The sequence below is a fragment of the Thalassophryne amazonica genome, chromosome 5, assembly GCF_902500255.1.
Source record: "Thalassophryne amazonica chromosome 5, fThaAma1.1, whole genome shotgun sequence".
Classification (NCBI taxonomy): Eukaryota; Metazoa; Chordata; class Actinopteri; order Batrachoidiformes; family Batrachoididae; genus Thalassophryne; species Thalassophryne amazonica.
The window spans coordinates 77,391,744-77,414,622 of NC_047107.1; the positions used below are offsets into that span (position 1 = coordinate 77,391,744).

Below are 22,879 nucleotides of genomic sequence, written 5' to 3' on the forward strand. Positions count from 1 at the left end.
TCATCATTTATGGGAGGCTGAGAACCACACGCACACATGTGTATGGGGGGGAACACACACACGTGTTGTGGGGGGAGCTGACACTCTCGCACACCACGTGTACTTGGCAATTTCACAGTCGTGGGGGCACGTAGACAAATTTCACCACCAGCCCAAAAGTGATTGTCTGCTGACTGTTTTTGTGCTGACAGCACAAATGGCCACACATTTTCTAAGTGCCAAGTGAATGGTGTGTAGATGTTCGTGTGTGTCACCTGGAATTTGGCCGACACCTGCAGCGAGAGGGACTGAATGGGCTCACAGTGCACACTTTTGTCTGTCAGCTGTTGGGGTGAGCAAATAGTTGTAGCAACAGGTGTACAAGATGTTGAAGGCAGCTACGATTTTACACGTTTTGCATACGATTCCTGTGCAATTCGACCACATTCGTACTATGTGTGAAGGGGCCCTAAAATAAGTTACTGGACTCCACAATTTTAGAAGAACTGAATGCAGTAGGAACCAGAACACAACCCTGACCAATTCCAGAATTTAGTGGGAAGATATCACAGACCCTTCCTGACTTCACACAGCACTCACAGAAGTTGACCCCCCTTGCCGATATTCATGATTGTGGTCAATGACAACTTGCGGAGCTAGGATGCGGTCGATGGTTGACTTCCTGGTGGGTGGAAACAGACTTCAGTCCCAGCTGAGGTGACCTTTACTGTGTCTCTCATCTCTTTCATTTCTAGTATTTTCTCTCTCCCTCTCATTAAAGAAGTTACAAAATGTCCCTTTAAAAAAAAAATAAAAATACACACACATATATATATATATATAAAGTACACAGGACACAGTTTCATGTTACATAAAGAGTGGACAAATTTTAATAACTCGTGTTTTTATGAAAGCAGCAACTACCATAGACATCAGTAATTTCTGTATGAAAATCCCAGGAGGTCCTCTGTGAGATACTCAAATCTGCACAGCCTGGCACCGCACCAAAAATGAACCCATAGCGTGTCTCTTAGCTCACAATACTTCATTGCAACACTTAGTTTTGAATTTAAAACAAACAAACCTTTTGAACATGTCTCAGTGCATTTATGCACTGACTTGCTGCATTTGGCATATGTGCAGAAATAAGCATGTGCACAGATCACGTGCACTTCACAGGGAGAGTGTGATTCTGTAATAAGTTCAAAGAAAAATACATCAAGTACAGGAAATCTGCAGAACAAATGAAATAAATAATACAAATTAAAGGGGTGTAGATTATACAGTATGTAGAGACAGAAGGAAGGCTGGAGAACAAATACATGGTCATTATCAGATATCAACACAGTTACATCTTCAGCTACATCAATAACAGCCACAATAGCAAAACATCAGAACTAAGCTACTGGAGTACCGGATCGTCCCTTGTCATCTTCGTCATGTGTCAGTGATGCACACGTGTGATTTGTCCGCGGGCTGCAAGGCTGTGGCAGGAAGGACACACTATGTGAGTGGGTGTTACCACAGAGAGAGATTTTGGTGGCTGCGATTCCCTCTGCAGGCAGAGCCGGCACAGCAAGTGTCCACAGGGAAGGCGGTAGATGGACGACACAGATGTGGAGTAAATGGATACAGAACAGGAGCACAAAGAGCACGTCTTCTCACCTGATCATTAAATGAGAAGACGAAAGTTGGCAACAAAATATACCTTTAGGTATTAGACAAGAAACATTTTGGCATCGATGCTGTGGATTATGGACTCATTTGGGCTGTTCAAAAATTTTTCAGAGTTTGTTTTCAGCCCGATTTGTTTGCCTGGATGATTGTTAGTGAGATGAATTAACAACTGCTGACCCGATTTGCAATCAGGAAAGGTGCCACAATTGACCACTGATTTGCTCAGAACACACTTGGCGCCACCGGCAAAGCTACTACAAAACACATGAAAAAGAAAGAAGAAAAAAAAATCACCATGGGTCACTTTGAACAGTTTTTGTCATCCATAAACACAAAATATTATTTATTATAGGAAGCATAAAATAAGAACAAAGTGAGATTAAAAAGAATCAAACGTTTTTACGATTAAATCGCCACCCATCAGATTAAAATAAATACAGTAAATAGGAACAGCAACAAACAGACTTTAAAACGCCAGACTTACAATGTTCTCTAAAAGTTTAAAAAAAATGTTTGCTTTACTTTAAAATCAGATACAATAAAACATTCTTATAATGGTGGATTTACATAATGGGTGGATGTTACAAAATCTAATTTTTAGAATTTAAAACAAATAATGTTGACATGAGCTCTGGGGCTGCTTGACTTCACACTAATATCAACTCCACTAAACGCAAGTCATTTCAATTCAAACTGAATAAACAGTACCAGTTTTCATTTAAAAGTACAGCTGTAAAATAAATAAATAAATAACAATAATTGTGAAATTAAATGTTTAAAAAAATATCAAAAAGGTGATTTCTTTATTGTGTCAATATTTTCATCAAAATTTTTCTTAGTCCTTTTAGCAGTTTTTTTTTTAAGTGTTTTACTTTGTGTTGCAGAATCATACACATCTTGAACAGTAACATTTTTTATGACTATTTATTTGGTTGTAGGCTTTATATAATAACCTGTAATTAATACACAGGGCATTCAATTAGAAAAATGATTTTTAATTGTCAAAGCCACATTTCAAAAACTGCATCTGCTATTATTAGAAATTACGCTATGGCATCATGCATAATGTTAGTTAAAGCTATGCGATCTGATTGGCTATAAGCTTCTGAGTCATTCACTAAAATCACTGAGTTTTAATATTTATGACATGAAACACTGAAATCTACAGAAGCGCATTCTGAGCAAAGGAGTGGTCAAAGCTTTCAGTGATGCCGGTATTTGGTTAGACTCTTTCTCTCCGATTGTTCTGTCTGAGTTATTTTCATTAGTTACTTCATCCAAACCATCAACATGTCTATTAGACCCCATTCCTACCAGGCTGCTCAAGGAAGCCCTACCATTATTTAATGCTTCGATCTTAAATATGATCAATCTATCTTTATTAGTTGGCTATGTACCACAGGCTTTTAAGGTGGCAGTAATTAAACCATTACTTAAAAAGCCATCACTTGGCCCAGCTATCTTAGCTAATTATAGGCCAATCTCCAACCTTCCTTTTCTCTCAAAAATTCTTGAAAGGGTAGTTGTAAAACAGCTAACTGATCATCTGCAGAGGAATGGTCTATTTGAAGAGTTTCAGTCAGGTTTTAGAATTCATCATAGTACAGAAACAGCATTAGTGAAGGTTACAAATTATCTTCTTATGGCCTCAGACAGTGGACTCATCTCTGTGCTTGTCCTGTTAGACCTCAGTGCTGCTTTTGATACTGCTGACCATAAAATTTTATTACAGAGATTAGAGCATGCCATAGGTATTAAAAGCACTGCGCTGCGGTGGTTTGATTCATATTTATCTAATAGATTACAATTTGTTCATGTAAATGGGGAATCTTCTTCACAGACTAAGGTTAATTATGGAGTTCCACAAGGTTCTGTGCTAGGACCAATTTTATTCACTTTATACATGCTTCCCTTAGGCAGTATTATTAGACGGCATTGCTTAAATTTTCATTGTTACGCAGATAATACCCAGCTTTATCTATCCATGAAGCCAGAGGACACACACCAATTAGCTAAACTGCAGGATTGTCTTACAGACATAAAGACATGGATGACCTCTAATTTCCTGCTTTTAAACTCAGATAAAACTGAAGTTATTGTACTTGGCCCCACAAATCTTAGAAACATGGTGTCTAACCAGATCCTTACTCTGGATGGCATTACCTTGACCTCTAGTAATACTGTGAGAAATCTTGGAGTCATTTTTGATCAGGATATGTCATTCAAAGCGCATATTAAACAAATATGTAGGACTGCTTTTTTGCATTTACGCAATATCTCTAAAATCAGAAAGGTCTTGTCTCAGAGTGATGCTGAAAAACTAATTCATGCATTTATTTCCTTCCTTTTTGCTAAAGCTTATAGTTAGGGCTGGATCAGGTGACCCTGAACCATCCCTTAGTTATGCTGCTATAGACTTAGACTGCTGGGGGGTTCCCATGATGCACTGAGTGTTTCTTTCTCCTTTTGCTCTGTATGCACCACTCTGCATTTAATCATTAGTGATTGATCTCTGCTCCCCTCCACAGCATGTCTTTTTCCTGGTTCTCTCCCCTCAGCCCCAACCAGTCCCAGCAGAAGACTGCCCCTCCCTGAGCCTGGTTCTGCTGGAGGTTTCTTCCTGTTAAAAGTGAGTTTTTCCTTCCCACTGTCGCCAAGTGGCCTTGCCTTACAATATAAAGCGCCTTGGGGCAACTGTTTGTTGTGATTTGGCGCTATATAAATAAAACTGATTGAGTTGATTGATTGAAAGTGGCACCTTTCCTGATCTCACAGTTAAAGATCTCATCTTGTAATTACGAGTTTCTCGTAAAGAAAATATTTACATGCAATACACTCAGAGAGTCAGTATAGAATTTTACACAGACTACAGTGCACTCCACTTTTAAATTTTTTTTTTTTTTTTTACATAAAATTAAGCCCCAGGTGTCCCCCCTTTGTGTGAAGTGAAACAAACTACTACCACTGTATTTGGCAATGCCCACTAATCGCCAGATACTGGAAGAAATAGCAAAGGAACTAAGCTCCATTTTTCACAAATCAATTCCACTGGACCCAGTAATGTTTCTTCTGGGTGTACCTACAGGACGGCTCTCTCTATCCACTGGACAGCAGACTTTAATGTGTAAACTTTAGCTTCTCACAAGGCGATGTCTTCTTTTCCAATGGATTCAGGGAAAACCACCTTTGGTTACTCAATGGTAGAGAGAGAAACATTTAAGGTGTTTCCTATGGAATGTCTCAGTGCCATTTTAAAAAGGTAACAAAAGCATCATTTATAAAATATGGCAGCCCCTTCTTGATCATCTTCCAAGCGACCTTGTTGCTCTATTGCAGAAAGAACGCTCACACTTTGCCTTTATAACTAAGTCATAGGGTGTTAAACATCTTCCTTTGACAAGATCTTAATAGAAATGACAATGTATATGATCCAAAAGTGTGTTGATGTAACCCATGTACATTATTTGGTAAGAGGTGTGCTTTGTTTATTTTGTTAATGCAAAATTTAATAAAACACAAAATCTTTGGAGCAGATCTATACATGGATGACCTTTAACCTTGTGAATTAGGCCACTGTACAACATTTTTGTGCTTACGCATCATGTACAATGGTTAGTGAGCAAAAGGTAGCCACTGGATTTGCCTTCACTTGTATGTCATTTTCCTTGTAGATATGAAGCTGCATTAGAAAAGGCATCTGGCATAAAAAAACTTGTTCCAAATCAACATGTGGATCCAAACCAGGTGTACAGTAGCGACCCACCTTTTGTGCTCATGTATACAGTATTATTCAAAATAATAGCAGTGTGTTTAAAAAAGTGAGTAAAACTCAAAATCCTTACAACAGCTTTTATTTCTATATATGCAAATGCAATGGGAACACTGCACATTCTATTCCAAATCAAAACATGAAGAAAAATTTGATCAAATTTGGTTTTACTTTACAGAAAGCTAAGAAAAAGTAATACTAGGCTGTTCATAAAAATAGCAGTGTCTGCATTTTTCTCTCTGTGGCCCTTATTACACCCTTACTTGTGGCCCTTATTTAAGGACAAAGGTAGCAAATGTTGTAGATGTCGGTTGTGGTGCATGTCTTTCTGAAAATCTGAGTAAAATTGGTCGTTCCAGAAATTTTTAAGGAAACAGCATAGTTTGATTAAAAAGTTGACTGGACAGGGGAAAACATATATAAGTGCAGAAAATTATAGGGTGCTCAGCTAAAATGATTTCAAATGCTTTAAAATGGCAACAAAACCAGAAATATGTGGAAGAAAACAGAAAATCACCATTCAAATGGATCGAAGAATAGTTACAATGGCAAAGACTCAGCCAATGATCAGCTCTAGGATGAGCAAAGAAGGCCTAAAGTTACCCGTTAGTATCGTAACAATTAGAAGACGCCTATGAAAAGCCAAGCTATGGACAAGAACCGCCTGCAAAGTCCCCACTGTTGGGGAAAAAAAAAAAGACGTGCTGAAGAGGTTGCAACTGGCAAGAAAACTTGCATAATATTTTGTGGACTGATGAAAGGAAGATGTAGTGATGGTGAAACCAAAGCTTTTTGAACAACTGAATCAATATGAAGCAATTGTGTTGAAATGGTTCAGTGTTTCAAAGGAATTTGATACAATTAAATATGGCGACATCTGCTGGCCAATCTTCAACATAGCACTTGCATTGAATAAAGGGCAAGATGTCTTGAAACAGCAGTGTGTCTAATAATGAACGTTAAATGTGCATCTTGAAATTTTTGAATATATTTTCCATTTAAAGATATTAATAATATACTTGTGTTACAATGTGATTGTGTCATCATAAAATGCTGCATGTCAGAGATAAATTGCAAAATGCTTGTGCAACTAGGGACTATTATAGCAACTGAAGGAATATATCCTAAATGTGCTTAAATATGTATTAACCATTTGTGCTTTTTTCCCCTCATTCAGAATCATCCTATTATTCTTCATCTTTTATTGAGCCAAGAATATATTGTTTGGAAGTGATCATTTATATATTAAAAAAAATGCTTTTGTTCAAATATTAGTTTAGTTTCTTAGCAGGCTGTTATGAAGATATGTTACTTATATAATCATTTTCAAAGTTTTGTAAATGTAATGTGTCCCTGTTTCAGTGAGGCCCTGAAGATATATTGAGGAACACCTATACGTTGCAAACAACATATGGAACAGGATGCCAGTACTGACCACAAATAAATAAGATAAGGAGACTAAAACTTGATACACAGGTATGATTAGACTTGTTTGTTTGAATATTGTGCAATTTTGAGATGTGCTAATATTCTTGTGGTATAACTGCGTGATGAGACTTGCTGACAGTCTTTCACTTTGCAGTTTTCTGGCCCAAAACAATTTCCTATCAGTTTAGGCACAGGTGTCACTTTAGGAGAAAGAGGAAGCAAGAACACTCCACGGTGCGTGTGGGCAGGACCAATGCCACGAAGAAGAGGGATGAAGGCCACTCAGATGAAGGACAATGCCTAAGATTAGCATGAATCATTGTATTAGCATAGGAAGACAGAGAAGTATAAAAACAGAGCCCAGCCCACTGTTCGGGGTTCCTGTTTGCTGAGAGCTTGCAGGAACACCAGACGGCTGGTTGGAAGCTCTCAGCTCCTGGGACCCTCAGAACTTCTGGGTATGATCTCACTCATTCTGTAAAACTTGCATTCTGTTAAATTCTATGACATTTAAATTCTGTTGAATAAATCTCTGAGTGGTGGTCTAGCCCTCAGAGTAATTATGTTCAAACTTAAATAACTGGTCATAACCTTCTTTCAAATCAACGGACGCTGGATAAGAGAGACGGGAGAGTGAGGTCACTGGAGACCCCTGAATTATCCCAAGACAATAGCTGTACAAAATGAAGGCGATTTGGGTGCTTCAAAGGTTTTTAATTTAAAAAAAGATCATTTCAGTGGTGTTAGGCTTTAGTCTGTTCCTCTTCTTTGTTAGTAGCTCTCCAGTTTTTGAGAAGACCCTCTCACACGGCAACAAAGTGAAGACAGACTTTGTCCAGCTTGTAAAGAGTTGGGTAAACAGCTGCCTCCATCCTCCCTATAATTCCTTTCCTCACAATCTCTACACAGACTATCACACAAACGCTTTATAATGTTCTCACACTCACTTTACTGTTTTCCACTTATCAACCCATTACTCTTTCTCTGTATGTGCACTTAATATGTGTAAGTATGCATGTGTACGTAAGTGTGTAAATCAGTATGTATAGTGTCTGAATGTCTCTGTGTCAATGTGAGTGTATTAATGTATGATGGTTTATCTAATGCTAATCTGACACAAATCTCTCTCTCCAACTGCTAATCAATGAATCTATAGTAATAACACACGCCAAAACTCTCCTCTTCTCAAAAAACCCTCAAATTATAGACAGATTGTGCTTTGAATTCAAATTGGTGTGACACACCGCCAATACGCGTGTAACGTAATGAAGCGTCATTTGGGGAGTCACATGAATTACCGCAGGGTGAAGCGAGGCATCAAAACATCTTGCAGCGGCACTTCTTTGAAAGATCGATAATGTGTCGATCTGTCTGCTTCGAGCATAATGCTGCGTTTATACATAGGCAAGACGCGTTATGAATGACTGAGCATGTTGATCCGTCTTGTTTAGTGGTGATCCTTAATAGAGCGTGACAGTGTTCTTCTCTGACGTGCGCACAATTAAACCCTGCTGCACCGCATTCAGTTTCATTGCTGCAGTAATGCTGAAGGACAGTGACGCCAACTCGGCTAAAAGTTTTGTTCCAGTGCTCCTCAGCGCGCTCCTGCAGGCGTTCCACCTGCTGCATGTGCCTGACGTTTGGGAAAATGAGTGAGATGAGAGCTGTGTGAAACCACACATCTGGCTCTCAGTCTCCTCCTCCTCTCTGTGCCACTCCATGGCACAGAGCCCAACGAAGCATGCAGTCACAAACTTCTTCTGCTGTGGAACAAACTGGAGCGATCTGAATTGTTCAGCAGCTGATGGATGAATATGGGGGTGTGTGGGGAGACAATTCACCTCATTCACAACGTGACAGAACTTAACGATGCACTGTTACGGGCGATAGCGCGCAACAACACGGAAACTTATTCTTGACTGTGCGTAATGGTTCCTGATAATTCTCCAGCAACATGGGCCATTAATCCTAACGTGTGGTAACAGGTTGCAGCAGTTCCTGAGGAGACCTGACGACCTCTGACCTCTGTCCCAAATCATCGCATTCATGATCAGCGACAAGAATGTATACTTCATGGTATTCGTGACTTGTCGTCGTTATGTGTAAACGCACCTTAACATCACGAGCAAGATGGTTCTTTTTGGGTCTAGGGGCCACAGACAGTTTGTCAAATGACCTCCAAAAACTGAATTCAAGTCACAGTACACTGTGAAGACAGTGAAGCATGCTGGAGAAAGCATCATGATATATCTGGACAGAAACCAAGTGCAGTTGCCACTTGGCCACCACCGGGTCCTTCCCAGTATTGACAAGGTATATCTAAATGAAGCTGATGGTCAAGAGTGAAATTTTCCATTCACTCAAAGTCTTACCTGTTTTCTGACACTGTGAAAGAAGTGGCTCTGTGTCAGCGGCAACCTGTCTTTGCAGGGAGAAATTTGAGGTGAAAGAGGGTCGGCCCTGCAGTGCGAAGAAGAGAGCCTCATCCAAGCTGTCAGACAAATGCTGCTCATGAGAACTGCAGATGTTACCTGGAAGCACAGACCAGCCAACAGACATGAAGGTAAGACCTATGTAGACATAAAATATCAGTAAGAGTCAAGACACTTTTACAGAACTTTCACTGTAATAACTCACTGGAGTTTACATCATTCCTTTTTCTTTTTGAAAGAGGAAGCAATTGGTTTGCATCTGAAGTTTCATTTGGTTCTTTGGGACTTCTCCTTAGCTGTCGCTTCTCGCTCCTGTCCAAATTTGATTGACAATCTCTGTTTTGAGGCTGGGAGGCAGGTGTTTCATTCCCAGTGTCTGATTCGTGTCCTTGCCCACCAACTATTATCCTACTTGTATTTACTCCACCAGAATGAGGTGGGACAGGAATGTTTGCTGAGCCTTTACATGGAAAGTTGAGGAATTTGCCATCTTCTTTAGAAGCTACAAGCCTTGAGGGTTGAGGATTCTCTTGCTGTTCTCGCCTCCCCAACATCAAGTCCCTGGTTATTGTGCCATTCTGCAAAAAGAACTGGTCTATGCGACTTTTCAGAAGGGGATTAGGAAGTGGCTGGGAGGCTGCAGTGAACGGGACACCAGTGAAGGGGTCGTTTGGTGGTCGACCCCAAGTGGATTCCCGCTTGTGGTACTCCTCCAGAGTCGTCGTGTCCACTGACACACCACTAGGCAGCAACACGGGCAACGTCATTACTTCCTGGGTTATGGGGTCAAGGAACTCTTCTGGGACTGTCAGATGCCTAGAATGAACATAAAACCAACAGATAATTCAGTTTTTCAAGAAATTTAATATTAATCAGAATTACTACCAGCTTCAATAGGCATGATTAGAGGCAATGAAATTACAGACAAGAGTACTAGAGACATTGTACACAAGGTACATCAAGTATGAAGTAAGACCAAAAATGGTAACTTGAACATTTTGACATACCTTGGAGTTGCTATTGCAGGCAATTTAGGCTTTGTCTGATTAACAGAAAAGCCAGAAAAAACAGGCTGCAACAGCTGTCTTTCACTGTCTTTGTGGACTCTTTTAATCCTTTCCACATCTTCTACAGAGCAGCAGCGAGCAGGCTGCCCCCACACTGCTAAAGCTTTAAGTCCCACAGCAGAGGCGGCACCACCGCATGGCAAAGTCACACGAAGCTGTGACACAGAACATAACGATGGCAGCCCTCTGCTCCAAAGCTCAGCTTTACGACAGTGAGCAGATTGTGGAGGAGGAGGCGAGGAGAATGGAGGCCGAGGACAAAAATTTGAACGGGAGAAGCAGACTTGAGTTTCATCCCTAAGTTCGCAGTGACCCACCAATTTAAACTGTGGCTCATGGTTGCTGGATGATTCAGAGTTTGACTGAGTGTGCTGTTGGACATTCTGCCCCTTGCATGCTTGAGTTCCTCTCTGAGACTCATATTTCTGTTTTTCTTGCGTCTGTTCACTCTGGTCCTTCATCTGCAACAGGTCTTTCTGTTGATTCTGTTTGTGTCCTTGATAAAAACTCTGAGGAGGCAGTGGATCAGAACTGGTGCTGATCTCAATCTTGCGGGAGTGTCCTCGGTCCATACCTGTGGGCCATAGTTCCACATCAACTCTGCACAGCTCCACCTGGAAGCCAAACTTCAATGTTACCTGAGAAGAACATGGAAAGACTGAAAAATAATGGCAACACTGATGCACATAATTTACTGCTGTTACAGCCTCAATATGTCACAATATTTAAATGTTAAAAACGTGGTGCAAATGTGGTTATATTGAAATGTTTTTATGCAGCTGTAAGATGTCTCAAGCTTCAGGGCTGCAACACAAACGCAAGATGATATTTACAAGAGTGCAGTACTCATTGGTTTAACAATATGTTAATACATTTGTGAAATGAAAAAACAGACAGACCTTCTTTGTTTTTCAATTCACATTTCATATATTTAATGAGAAATAAAGAGGAGACGGCTGTTATTGCAACAAACACATTCTGTTTTATGTCACACTTGAAACTTTTCATATGAGTAGCTGTATGTATTTTAAGCAACTGTTAACTAAGGCACAACATTATCTCACTTCTACAGGTGGACGGAGAAAGTACTCCAGCTTGAAGCCCCGCCTCCGAGCAGCCGGATCAGCTGACACAAGGTTAGTGACGTCATACCCATCTGCACACAGCTGTGTTTGGGCGGGGGGTGAGGGAAGAGTCATAGATTTACCTCGAAGAATAGCAATTTCAAATTTAAATAAAGCTACATCATGGCATTTTAAAAATCACAGACAGACAGACAGACAGACAGACACACACACACAGGTTTGAAATGTTTTGAAAAAAACTGAAGTTGCACATGGAAAGAATTATACTTAATTTCTTAGTCAGGCTTTCTTTTAATGAGTAACACCTTGGCATTCAGGAAAACTGTTAAGTTAGTACACACTTGTAAAAATGCAACTTGTGGACAACATTTATGACCCCAGTTTCACTGAGAACAGAAAAACATTTTATTAGGGCCAGTGAATTAGGAAAATAGTCAGGCCGATGGGTACGGTACATCCGGAAAGTATTCACAGCGCTTCACTTTTTCCACATTTTGTTATGAAATAGCCTTATTCCAAAATGGATGAAATTCATGTTTTCCCTGAAAATTCTACACACAATACCCCATAATGACCATGTGCAAAAAAAGTTTTCTATTATTGCAAATTCATTAAAAATAAAATAAATAAGAAATCACATTTTTGTTTTGTTTAGTTTTGCAGGTTTTCCCACCTACAAAGAATGGAGAGGTCTGTAATTTTTATCGTAGGTACACTTCAACTGTGAGAGACAGAATCTAAAAAAAATTCCTGTAAATCACACAGTAATTCACAATGTATGATTGTTTTTAAATAATTTATTTGTATGTTACTGCTGCAAATAAGTATTTCAACACCTGTGAAAATCAATGTTAATATTTGGTACAGTAGCCTTTGTTTGCAATTACAGAGGTCAAATGTTTCCTGTAGTTCTTGACCAAGTTTTCACACACTGCAGCAGGGATTTTGGTCCACTCCTCCACACAGATCTTCTCCAAATCTTTCAGATTTGGAGTTTCAGCTCCCTCCAAAGATTTTCTATTGAGTTCAGGTCTGGAGACAGGCCAGGCCACTCCAGGACCTTGAAATGTTTCTTACGGAGCCCCTCCTTAGTTGCCCTGGCTGTGTGTTTGGGGTCACTGTCATGCTGGAAGACCCAGCCATGACCCATCTTCAATGCTCTTACTGAGGGAAGGAGGTTGTTTGCCAAAATCTCGCAATACATGACCCCATCCATCCTCCCTTCAATACAGTGCAGTCATCCTGTCCCCTTTGCAGAAGAGCACCCCCAGAGTATGATGTTTCCACCCCCATGCTTCACGGTTGGGATGGTTTTCTTGGGGTTGTTCTCATCCTCTAAACATGGTAAGTGGAGTTGATTCCAAAAAGCTCTATTCTGGTCTCATGTGACCACATGACCTTCTCCCATGCCTCCTCAGGATCATCCAGATGGTCACTGGTGAACTTCAAACAGGCCTGGACATGTGCTGGCTTGAGCAGGGGGACCTTGCTGCCCTGCAGGATTTTAAAGCATGACAGCATCATGTGTCACTAATGTAATCTTTGTGACTGTGGTCCCAGCTCTCTTCAGGTCATTGACCAGGTCCTCCTGTGTAGTTCTGAGCTTTCTCAGAATCATCCTTACCCACAAAGTCAGATCTTGCATGGAATCCCAGACCGAGGAAGATTGACAGTCATCTTGTGTTTCTTCCACTTTCTAATAAATAATCATAACAAGCTGCTTGCCTGTTGTCCTGTAGTCCATCCCAGCCTTGTGCAGGTCTACAGTTTTGTCCCTGGTGTCCTTAGACAGCTCTTTGGTCTTGGCTATGGTGGACAGGTTGGAGTGTGATTGATTGAGTGTGTGAACAGGTGTCTTTTATACAGGTAACAAGTTCAAACAGGTGCAATTAATACAGGTAAAGAGTGCAGAATAAGAGGGCTTCTTAAAGAATAATTAACAGGTCTGTGAGAGCCAGAATTATTGCTGGTTTGTAGGTGTTCAAATACTTATTTGCAGCAGTAACATACAAATAAATTATAAAAAAAAAAATAAAAAAAAAATCATACATTGTGATTTCCGGATTTTTATTTATTTTTTTATTTTTAAGATTATGTCTCTCACAGTGGACATGCACCTAAGATGAAAATTTCAGACCCCACCATGATTTCTTAGTGGGAGAACTTGCAAAACCGCAGGGTGTTCAAATACTTATTTTCCTCACTGTATATAGCGCCAAATCACAACAAAGTTGGCTCAAGGCGCTTCACACAAGTAAGGTCTAACCTTACCAACACCCAGAGCAAGCACACAGGTGACAGTGGTAAGGAAAAACTCCCTCTGAGGAAGAAACCTCAAGGGGACCAGACTCAAAGGGGTGACCCTCTGCTTGGGCCATGCTACCGACACAATTTACCAAACAATTCATAAAACGAATATACAGGAAACGTTGCCAGTGCACAGGACGGGAGGGTTTCAGAAACAGACACCACACCCATCTCTGGATGGAGCCACATGTCAAACAGAGAGAAAAAAATGGAATCAGGCATCACAAAGACAACAAATACAGTATAATTTGTCAGCATTAAGCAACAAGAAAAACAAAAGAAATACTAAGGAGATCACTGGCCACTAGCCCTAAGCTTCACTAAAAGACCCAGAATTTAGATAAAGTTGAGGCCACGGCCTGCTCCGTTTCATAATAAGATGAATTTAAAAGAGTAAAAAGCATAGTACAGGGGTGGCCAAGTTCGGTCCTTGAGAGCCACATTCTGACACTCTTAGTTGTCTCCCTGCTCCAACACACCTGAATCCAATGAAAGGCTCATTAAAAGTCTGCTAACGAGCCTTTCATTGGATTCAGGTGTGTTGGAGCAGGGAGACAACTAAGAGTGTCAGGAATGTGGCTCTTGAGGACCGAACTTGGCCACCCCTGGCATAGTAACATACTATACCAGTATGCTAATCATACGAAAGGGAAAATAAGTGCGTCTTAAGTCTGGACTTGAAAGTCTCTACAGAATATGACTGTTTTATTGACACAGGGAGATCATTCCACAGAACAGGGGCACGATAAGGAGAGGAGTGGATCAGAGGGTGGAGGAGAGGATCAAGATGACACCGCTGTGTTTGGTCCGCCGTCTGCCTCTGCTCATTTTTGTCTTATTTTTGTGGGTTTTTGCACATGTCGTGCCCCCAGTGTCACTTGTGCAGGTGTACGATCGCCTAACATTGCTAAAAATCCGTGACTCGATAATCTGCACTGCTTTTTATGACAACTATGAGCAATCAAAGCTACTGCCCCCTTTCCTCGGCTCTGTCCCGGCTTGTCTACAGTGTCCTGTCAGTGCTGTTGCACGCAACAAGCGCAACAGGCGGTGGGGAAAGAGAGGGGGAATCCGCGTGAAAATGAGGAAGTACCTGGCTTCTTTTGATGGATATTGCCACCGCTGCTCTCCTGCGGCATTTCCAATCCAGTGTGGGTTGTTTCGCCTGCGCTGCAGCTACGGATTGCTCCGTCAAACTTTCTCTGAAGCCTGTCACTCACTTCCGTGTTGGCGGCCTGCCAAGATCCAGAGCCGGCGCTGCATACTGGGGAATCTCTGTCCAATCCACCGCGCTGACCGGCAAACTGCATCCCTCAGTACACTGCATTCTGCTCTTGTAAATGCCAGATCCCTCACTAATAAGACATTTATACTTAATGATTTCATTTGCACGAATGATTTGGATCTGTTTTTGGTGACTGAGACGTGGCTGAAACAAGGTGATAATGGCGCTTTTACGGAGATCCTTCCCTCCGGATACTCCTTTTTTAGCGCACCTCAAGCTTTGGGCCGTGGTGGTGGATTGGCCACAGTTTACAAACAGGACTGGAAATGCCATCTTATCCAAGGTAGTGACTTTTCCACGTTTGAAGCACAACTGTTTGTAATAAGTTTCACATCCCCCTACTGTGCGCTGCCATCTATCGCCCCCCGAAATACAATAAGGATTTTATTTCTGAGTTCTCTGACTTTTTATCAGACATTCTGCCTAAATATGACAACATACTGATCTGTGGGGACTTCAACATTCATGTTTGCTGCCCTCATAACCAATTGGCCAAGGAATTTAAATGTCTAATTGACTCTTTTAATCTGACCCAGCATGTTGACTGCCCCACACACGAGCTTGGACATACACTAGATTTGGTCATTTCACATGGACTGTCATTGACTTGTAAAGGGACAGCAGCCACCCATATTTCAGACCATATACCTGTGCTGTTTGATTTTGTTGCTCCAAGTCCAATAACCAAGTCCTCAATTTCTGCGTGTGCTCGCCGGACCATCACCTCCTCCACAGCTGCAGAGTTTGCATCTGCCTTCATGGATACTCATTTGCACTCGGTGGATAGCATCTCACTGCCCCCAGATGACTTCATCATCTCCTTCACCTCCACCTGCTCCAGGATATTGGACACCACTGCACCGTTAAGATGCAAATCCACAAAGCCCAAACTGGACCCCTGGCTAAATGATATCACAAGAGCCCTGCGCAGGAGGTGCAGACAGGTAGATGGAAAAGGGATCGTCTGCAGGCCTCTTTAGAAATTCTCCATGCCAGGCTGGTGGAGTATCAACGAGCAGTCACTATGGCTAAATCTCAGTATCTTTCCCTGGTCATTACTAACAGTTCTAGTAATCCTAGAGTGTTATTTAACACCATCAACTCAGTCGTAAATCCACCGACAGTGTTGGCAGATGTTTCCGTCTTGACCTGTGAAAAATTTCTCAGATTTTTCACTGATAAGGTAACAGCAGTAAGAGACAACATTGTAAATAACTCTGGTGTCTGTGTAGAAGTGGTATCTTCCACAATCCCGGCAGCGACTCTGCATCACTCTGAGCAGGTGTCTCTCTCGCTCCTCTCTGAGGTGGTGCAGAGCATTTCACCTGGTTATTGTCCATTGGACATAATTCCCGCTAAGTTATTAAAAGAGGTCTTTACTTCTGTTGGGCCATGCCTCATCTCATTTATCAACAGTTGTCTTAGCTCTGGAACAGTTCCACAAGTGTTTAAACATGCTGTTGTCAGACCACTACTTAAGAAACCCAATCTGGATCCCTCTGTCCTCACAAATTTTAGGCCGGTCTCAAATTTATCTTTTTTGTCCAAGGTTTTAGAAAAAGTTGTTTTTATACAGTTGCAAGAGTTTTTAGAACAAAATCATATTCTTGAAAAATTTCAGTCTGGTTTCAGTTCTCGTCACAGCACTGAGTCTGCTCTGTTGAAGGTGCAGAATGACATCCTCATGTGTCTGGACTCAAAAAGACCCATGCTGCTGGTCATGTTGGATCTAACTGCAGCATTTGACACTGTGGACCACTCTCTCCTCTGCAGACGTTTGCGAGAACAGGTTGGACTCCGGGGCACTGTGTTAAAGTGGTGTCAGTCTTATCTGACTGATAGGAGCATTAGGGTCATGATGAATGATCTCTCCTCCTCTACTCTTCCCCTAACTACAGGCGTGCCCCAAGGTTCCATTCTTGGTCCTTTGCTGTTCTCCCTATACATATTGCCACTGTGTCCTGTCTTATCCAAACACAATATGTCTTTTCATTTCTATGCCGATGATTTACAAATGTATCTGCCAGTCACACAACAGGTCCTGTGCACTGCTGTCCATGCAAAATGCATTGTCAGTCTCAATGAGAGCAAAACTGAGTGCATTTTGTTTGGCTTGAAACCTGGTGATGCTCTACCTGACTTAAATGATTTTGCTCCTTACCATCAGTCAGTTGTAAGAAATCTGGGGGTCAAATTTGATGAATATTTAAAATTTGACAAGCAAATTGACAGTGAGGTGAAAGCCAGCTTTTTCAGCTTCGTCTTCTGGCCAAAGTCAAAACTTTCCTTTTACGGACGGACATAGAAAAGGCTATGCATGCATTCATCAGCTCCAGGAAAGACTATTGTAATGCACTGTATGTGGGTGTAAACCAGAGCTGTCTCCAATGTCTGCAGATGGTTCAAAATGCTGCAGCCCGCCTTCTGACAAACACTCGCAAACAGTCACATTACTCCTGTGCTGTTTAGTCTTCAATGGCTCCCAGTCTGCTTCAGAATTGATTTTAAACTTTTAATGTTTGTTTTTAAAGCTATACACAGACTTGCACCTTCTTACCTGTGTGAGCTGTTAGCTGCACACACACCAACAAGAACTTTGCGGTCCTCCAGTCAACACCAGCTGGAGGTCCCCAGGACCAAGAGCAAACAGTGGGGAGACCGATCATTTGCGGTGGCTGGGCCTAGACTTTGGAACTCATTGCCCATTGCGTTGCGCTCGATATGTACTCTATCTCTGTTCAAAGCGAAACTAAAAACCTATTTGTTCAGAGTTGCTTTTAGTACATAATTTTATTGTGGTTGTTCATTTGTTGTTGATTTTATGCATTGATGTGAAGCACTTTGGTTCAGTAGTCACTGTTGTAAAGCGCTATACATATAAAGTTTGATTGATTGATTGATTGATAAGAGAAAGCTCTGTGACCCACAGACTTTTTATTCACCCGAGGGACACAAAGTAGTCCTGCACTCTGAGAACGCAAAGCCCCAGGCCGATATGTAGGGTTTAATGAGATCAGCTAGGTAGGGAGGTGCCAGTCCGTGAACAATTTCAGAGTTCTAGCTAGGATAAAATTTTAGCGTAGTGGTAATGTCGAGGGAGCGAAGCAATCGAGGTGGGGGTGGTGGTGGTGGTGGTTGGGGATGATGCGGTTTCCGTGGTGTGGAGCTTTTGAAAATTTTAGCTAAAAATTGGCCATTCTAGAGGTAGCCAAAGGGGAAAAGCCAGGTATGACAGCCCAAGTCCCTTCATCATGTCCAGAAGGCTGGGGAAGTTTGTTGAGTGGGCAATCTCATTCTGGGTTAGCCAGTACATGGCCCTCAGTGAGGCAGTCGGAGTCCGTGGACATTTTTAAGTCAAGACTTAAAACTTATTTTTATTGTCTTTCTTATGAGTAGTTTTTTTATGTTTTACTCTTTTACTTCTGTTTTTAATTAGGTATTTGAATTTTTTATTTTTATTTATTTAATTTTTTATGTTGAGCTGTTCTGTGTGAGGCACCTTGAGACGGCTTTTGTTGTAATTTGACACTTTATAAGCTGATTAAATTGTAATTGAACAACATTTTATTGAGTCAAAGTAAATAAATATGAAATTGGTTACTGGATCCTTAAACTCTGGACATAATAAACTCTACATGGTGGATCCTTGATCTCTGAACATAAACAGAAATAAAATCTGTTAGTTTTTGTCAAAAGCATTTCCTTTCAGACGTTATTATTGGCATGAATGTCTTTCCATACATCTGAGCTGAGCTCTTGCAGCTGTGCTACATGTCAGGTTCATAAAGAACGCAGGACGTCTCATTTTGGGAGGAAAAAACGTTTTAGTCAATTGTAGTTTATTGTCTGTATTGCAACGTTTCTAAAGAGGTGTCAATTTATTTAAAGCGGCAATTCGTTTTGAAGTCATTAATTCCGAGCGGACTCTGTCTCGGCAGAGAACCGCGCAGCGTTTGGAGCTGTGCCAATGGAACGGAGGACGATTCTCGTTTCTTGACTACAAGACATGAGTCCCAGTTAGTGACTTTAATACACACAAAAGTATCTCATGATATTTTAATGGCTTTGAGAGGGGTTAAGAAGCGGACTTACCGCTTCTGAAGAGCAGCGAATCAAAGAGCCACAAGCCATTGAATCGAAGCATTGCTTCGCTGATTCACGCTTCAAACTGGAGTCGCGCTGCAGAAATGGTTGATTACAGACCCTTTTCAATACGCCGTATTGAAAATAAGCGGAACGGTCCAAAATTATAGCATAACGGGCCGTAACGCAAGTTTGCGCTAGCTAGAACCCTGAATTTTATAGGCCAGTAGCAGAACCTAGACAAATAAAATATAATCATTACTATGAATACGCATCACCTTTTCAATTGGTTTTCCTCAGATAAGTCAGACGATAGATACATGAACATTTCCAAGTCACTGAATATATCTTGGACTGCATTTACAGTAATCATTCACAAATATGTTGCATAAACAGTATGGTACTGTATGGTAAATCTGCCTGGAGTAGGTAGTTAAAAAAAAAAAATTGAGTGACTGTGCAAAAAGGAGTGAGGGAAACCACCAAGACATCCATGACATCTCTAAATGACTCACAGGTTTCTGTGGGTGTGATTGGAGAAACTGAGCATGACACAAGACTCTCTGTTTCATCACCAGTTACACTCTGTTCTACTGCTTCATGGTGCAGTAGAACAGAGATGGATTTTCTTAATAAAAAAAGTGAAATTTCAACTACAGTTTTCCAGATGGCACATGGGACTAAAGCCAAGATTTCCATTTTCTTGTAGACTGTAAAAACCGATTAGGTCTAGTCGACTCAAACCTTTCAAACTTGGACAGAGTTATAGGTTTGACAGTAGAAAAATCAGAGTGTATATAGCTCCTACTTTTCCCTCTATGAGCCAAAATGTACTCATCAGTAATGGTAGCTGCCTCAGACACAGTAGATTTTCCTCTTTCTGTAATATGAGTAGCCACATCAGGTGGAAGACACTCAATAAACTGCTCGAGTACAACCAAGTCACTAAGTTCTTCAAATGTTCTAACATCGAGGGCAGAACACCATCTGTTAAAATGTTTGCTCAAATCTTTGGCAAACTCAACATTGGACTGCCTTTCACCCTTTCTCCATGACCTAAACCACTGTCTATAGGCTTCTGGGACCAATTCATAAGCTTTTAACACAGCCTCCTTAACAGTTCTGTAATCTCTGTTCTCTTGGTCACTCAGCGCCAAATATTCTGCTTGAGCCTTCCCAGTAAAGACTGACTGTAGCATCACAACCTGATCAGCTTCAGACCAACCTCTCAAATTAGCAACTCTTTCAAAAAGGGAAAAAAGGGTGTCCGGATCACTGTCTTCAAACTTCAGAACCAGACGCAAATTAGAAATTAAATCAAATACCCTTCTTGGACCAGTCCCCTCCGAAGCCATCCTTAACCTGTCCTGCTCCAGTTGAAGCCTTTCCCTCTCCAGGGTTATTTTCATGTGCTCCATTTCCAACATAATTCTCTCTTTTGTTCAAATGTGAAATCAGAATTTCTCTCACCAACAGTTACATCCTCCTGTTCAGACAATACACCTTTCTCAATCAATGCAGTTTTTAAATTCTCTTTAATGCAATCCAAATTTTTCCTCAAGCCTCCAAACTCAACTTTATAATATTCTCCAACAGGCCAACTGCTGCTTAGTACAATGATCTAAGCCATTCACAGAAGGTGACTCCACAAACTCTCCCACTATATCCATTGTACAAAACAGACCACAAAAGCTTAACCGATAATTTAGCAATATTACACCCAACAGAAGAGAGGATCTCCGCTATTCTCTCAAATAATCCCTAGACTAGCTCCTCCCTAGTCTTCTGGAAGTGTGGCGGTGGGAAGTACGTGTTACTTTCAGTGGCCGCAATGGCCCTGAACACACCCCAAGCTGATGAAGGGAAAGGTAAGAGTGGGATGCTTCAACCCGCACTGGCCTCTGTCCCTAAAAACCCCCCAGCAATCGCTCTCTTTTTGAGAACGATGCCTAAAACCTACCAGGAAAATCCTCACTTTTTAACAAAGGATACACATTACAATTTATACTGTTACCAAATGCTTCTCATAAAAACAACAAATACGTACAACGGACAAAACAAATCTCCAACCACACAACCAAGCCTGCGTCTCCCCTAGAGCGCACAACATCATATAAGACAAATGATGTCAGAACATGGAAAAGTCTCATTCATAAATGTCAAACCAAAGAAACTATAAACCGCTCGACAAATCCAGTATTAATCACGTCAAATGACATTTTACAAAAGTAACCAAAAGGATTCCTTACCTTAAATAAGTTGAGTCACTGTCTGCCACATGTGAACAATCGGCTAATTTTAAAAAGGATGAGCCCCCATTGTTACCCCCGGCTCGATTAAGGGAGTAACAAGGGAGGGGAGATGATGCATGGAACAGATTTAACAATATTTATTAAACAAAAAACGTTGTACATGAGTCAGTATGTGTGCAAGCGTTTGCAGTGCGGTGGTGGTGTGGAAGTGTAAATAATCAAAATAAACAGAAAAACTTAAAAGTCCATGGCTGGCTTCAACAGGGCTCCGACAGTCCAAGCCCTGTATGCATGGTGGAGACAGGAGGAGTGCTTACACACACACCTGCACTCAGATTTTAATGAGGCCGCAATCAGACACAGGTGGAGCCAAAGCCAGGCAAAAAGGGAGGAGGTGAAGCAGGAGCACCTGGGCAGAAAGCAGAGGCAGGAGCGGCCACAAAGACAAACAAGCCCTCCCCAAGCTCCAAACCAAACAACACAGGCCAGGGCTGTGAAAAAAGTAATTCTCTGTTCAACTCCACCATGAACCTGTGACTGGTAATGCAACAGATAAAAGTTAGAGGCACAGAAGCCTATGTTATTTCGAGTTGTCTTGAGTCTCTTGGTGGCTTCTCTCACTCGTTTCCTTCTTGCACAGTCACTCAGTTTTTGAGAACAGCCTACCCCAGACAGATTTACCAAACAGTACATACTGTTTGTATTTCTTAAAGATTGCTATAACATCCAGGACACATTCAGTGGCCTGGAATTGTTTATGTATTCATCCACTGACATGTCCAAGGAAAGTTGACGGTAAAAGTGAGGGTTTGTATTTAAAAAAAAAAAAAATCCTTATATTTAGTTTGTTAAATTACTTACTGTCATATACTGTGTTGACAATGTGTTTACAAATGCAGGGATCTCCACAAAAATTCATAGTATAGCAACACTTCCACTCAGGGTCCCATCTGACCTAGTGTCCTGAATTCCTAGAGACCCGGTCACACGACACTAAGGAAACCCAAATGAAACAAGACATCTGGACTTATGTTGACTTTCGGAGGCACTGTTTAACCGTCGTCCAGGTTCATTCCTGCAGCTGGCGCTTTGTCCGAATTTCAATTCATCCGTACTCCGTTTTGCTTTCTGTCTTGACGGTTCCTCATCGTTTGCGTAGTTTCCGTGACGTCAGTATTCCATTTGACTGTCGTCCAACCTCCCAAGTCTGACATATTGCATGAACGTTGATATAATCAAAGCTCAGACGAGCTGAACGTAACATCCTTGTATCGCTGATGACTTGTCCATGTGTGGAACGAAAATCAACTTTGTCATACAGAAACAATAGCGGTAAGAACGTTTTATCAGATACTTTCATTATTTAAGCTTGTTCCATCCGCGTGTGTCTGGCCTGCGTGCGCAGACACATTGTTGTTGTGAAGACATACATCTCTCACCTGTTGTCAAGACAACCAAATCCTGCCCCTGCAAGTGCTGCAGACAGGACAAGGCTGGCTGTGCTCAGTCTCACAT

At 41.3% G+C, this 22,879-nt stretch overlaps 1 protein-coding gene across 2 annotated transcripts in view; it reads right to left on the minus strand.

Moving 5' to 3' along the window:
• Positions 1-860: 860 nt before the first annotated feature.
• The window catches only part of ubox5 (U-box domain containing 5), a 29,736-nt gene continuing 7,717 nt past the window's right edge, over positions 861-22,879 (minus strand). For both annotated transcript variants that reach the window (XM_034170573.1, XM_034170572.1), the window contains exons 3-7: positions 11,417-11,518; positions 10,293-10,990; positions 9,491-10,101; positions 9,226-9,384; positions 861-1,644 (exon numbers count right to left, since the gene is read on the minus strand). In XM_034170573.1, the coding sequence (XP_034026464.1) occupies positions 1,424-1,644; positions 9,226-9,384; positions 9,491-10,101; positions 10,293-10,990; positions 11,417-11,518 (1,791 nt within the window). In that variant the 3' untranslated portion in view covers positions 861-1,423. The remainder of the gene's footprint in view (positions 1,645-9,225; positions 9,385-9,490; positions 10,102-10,292; positions 10,991-11,416; positions 11,519-22,879) is intronic.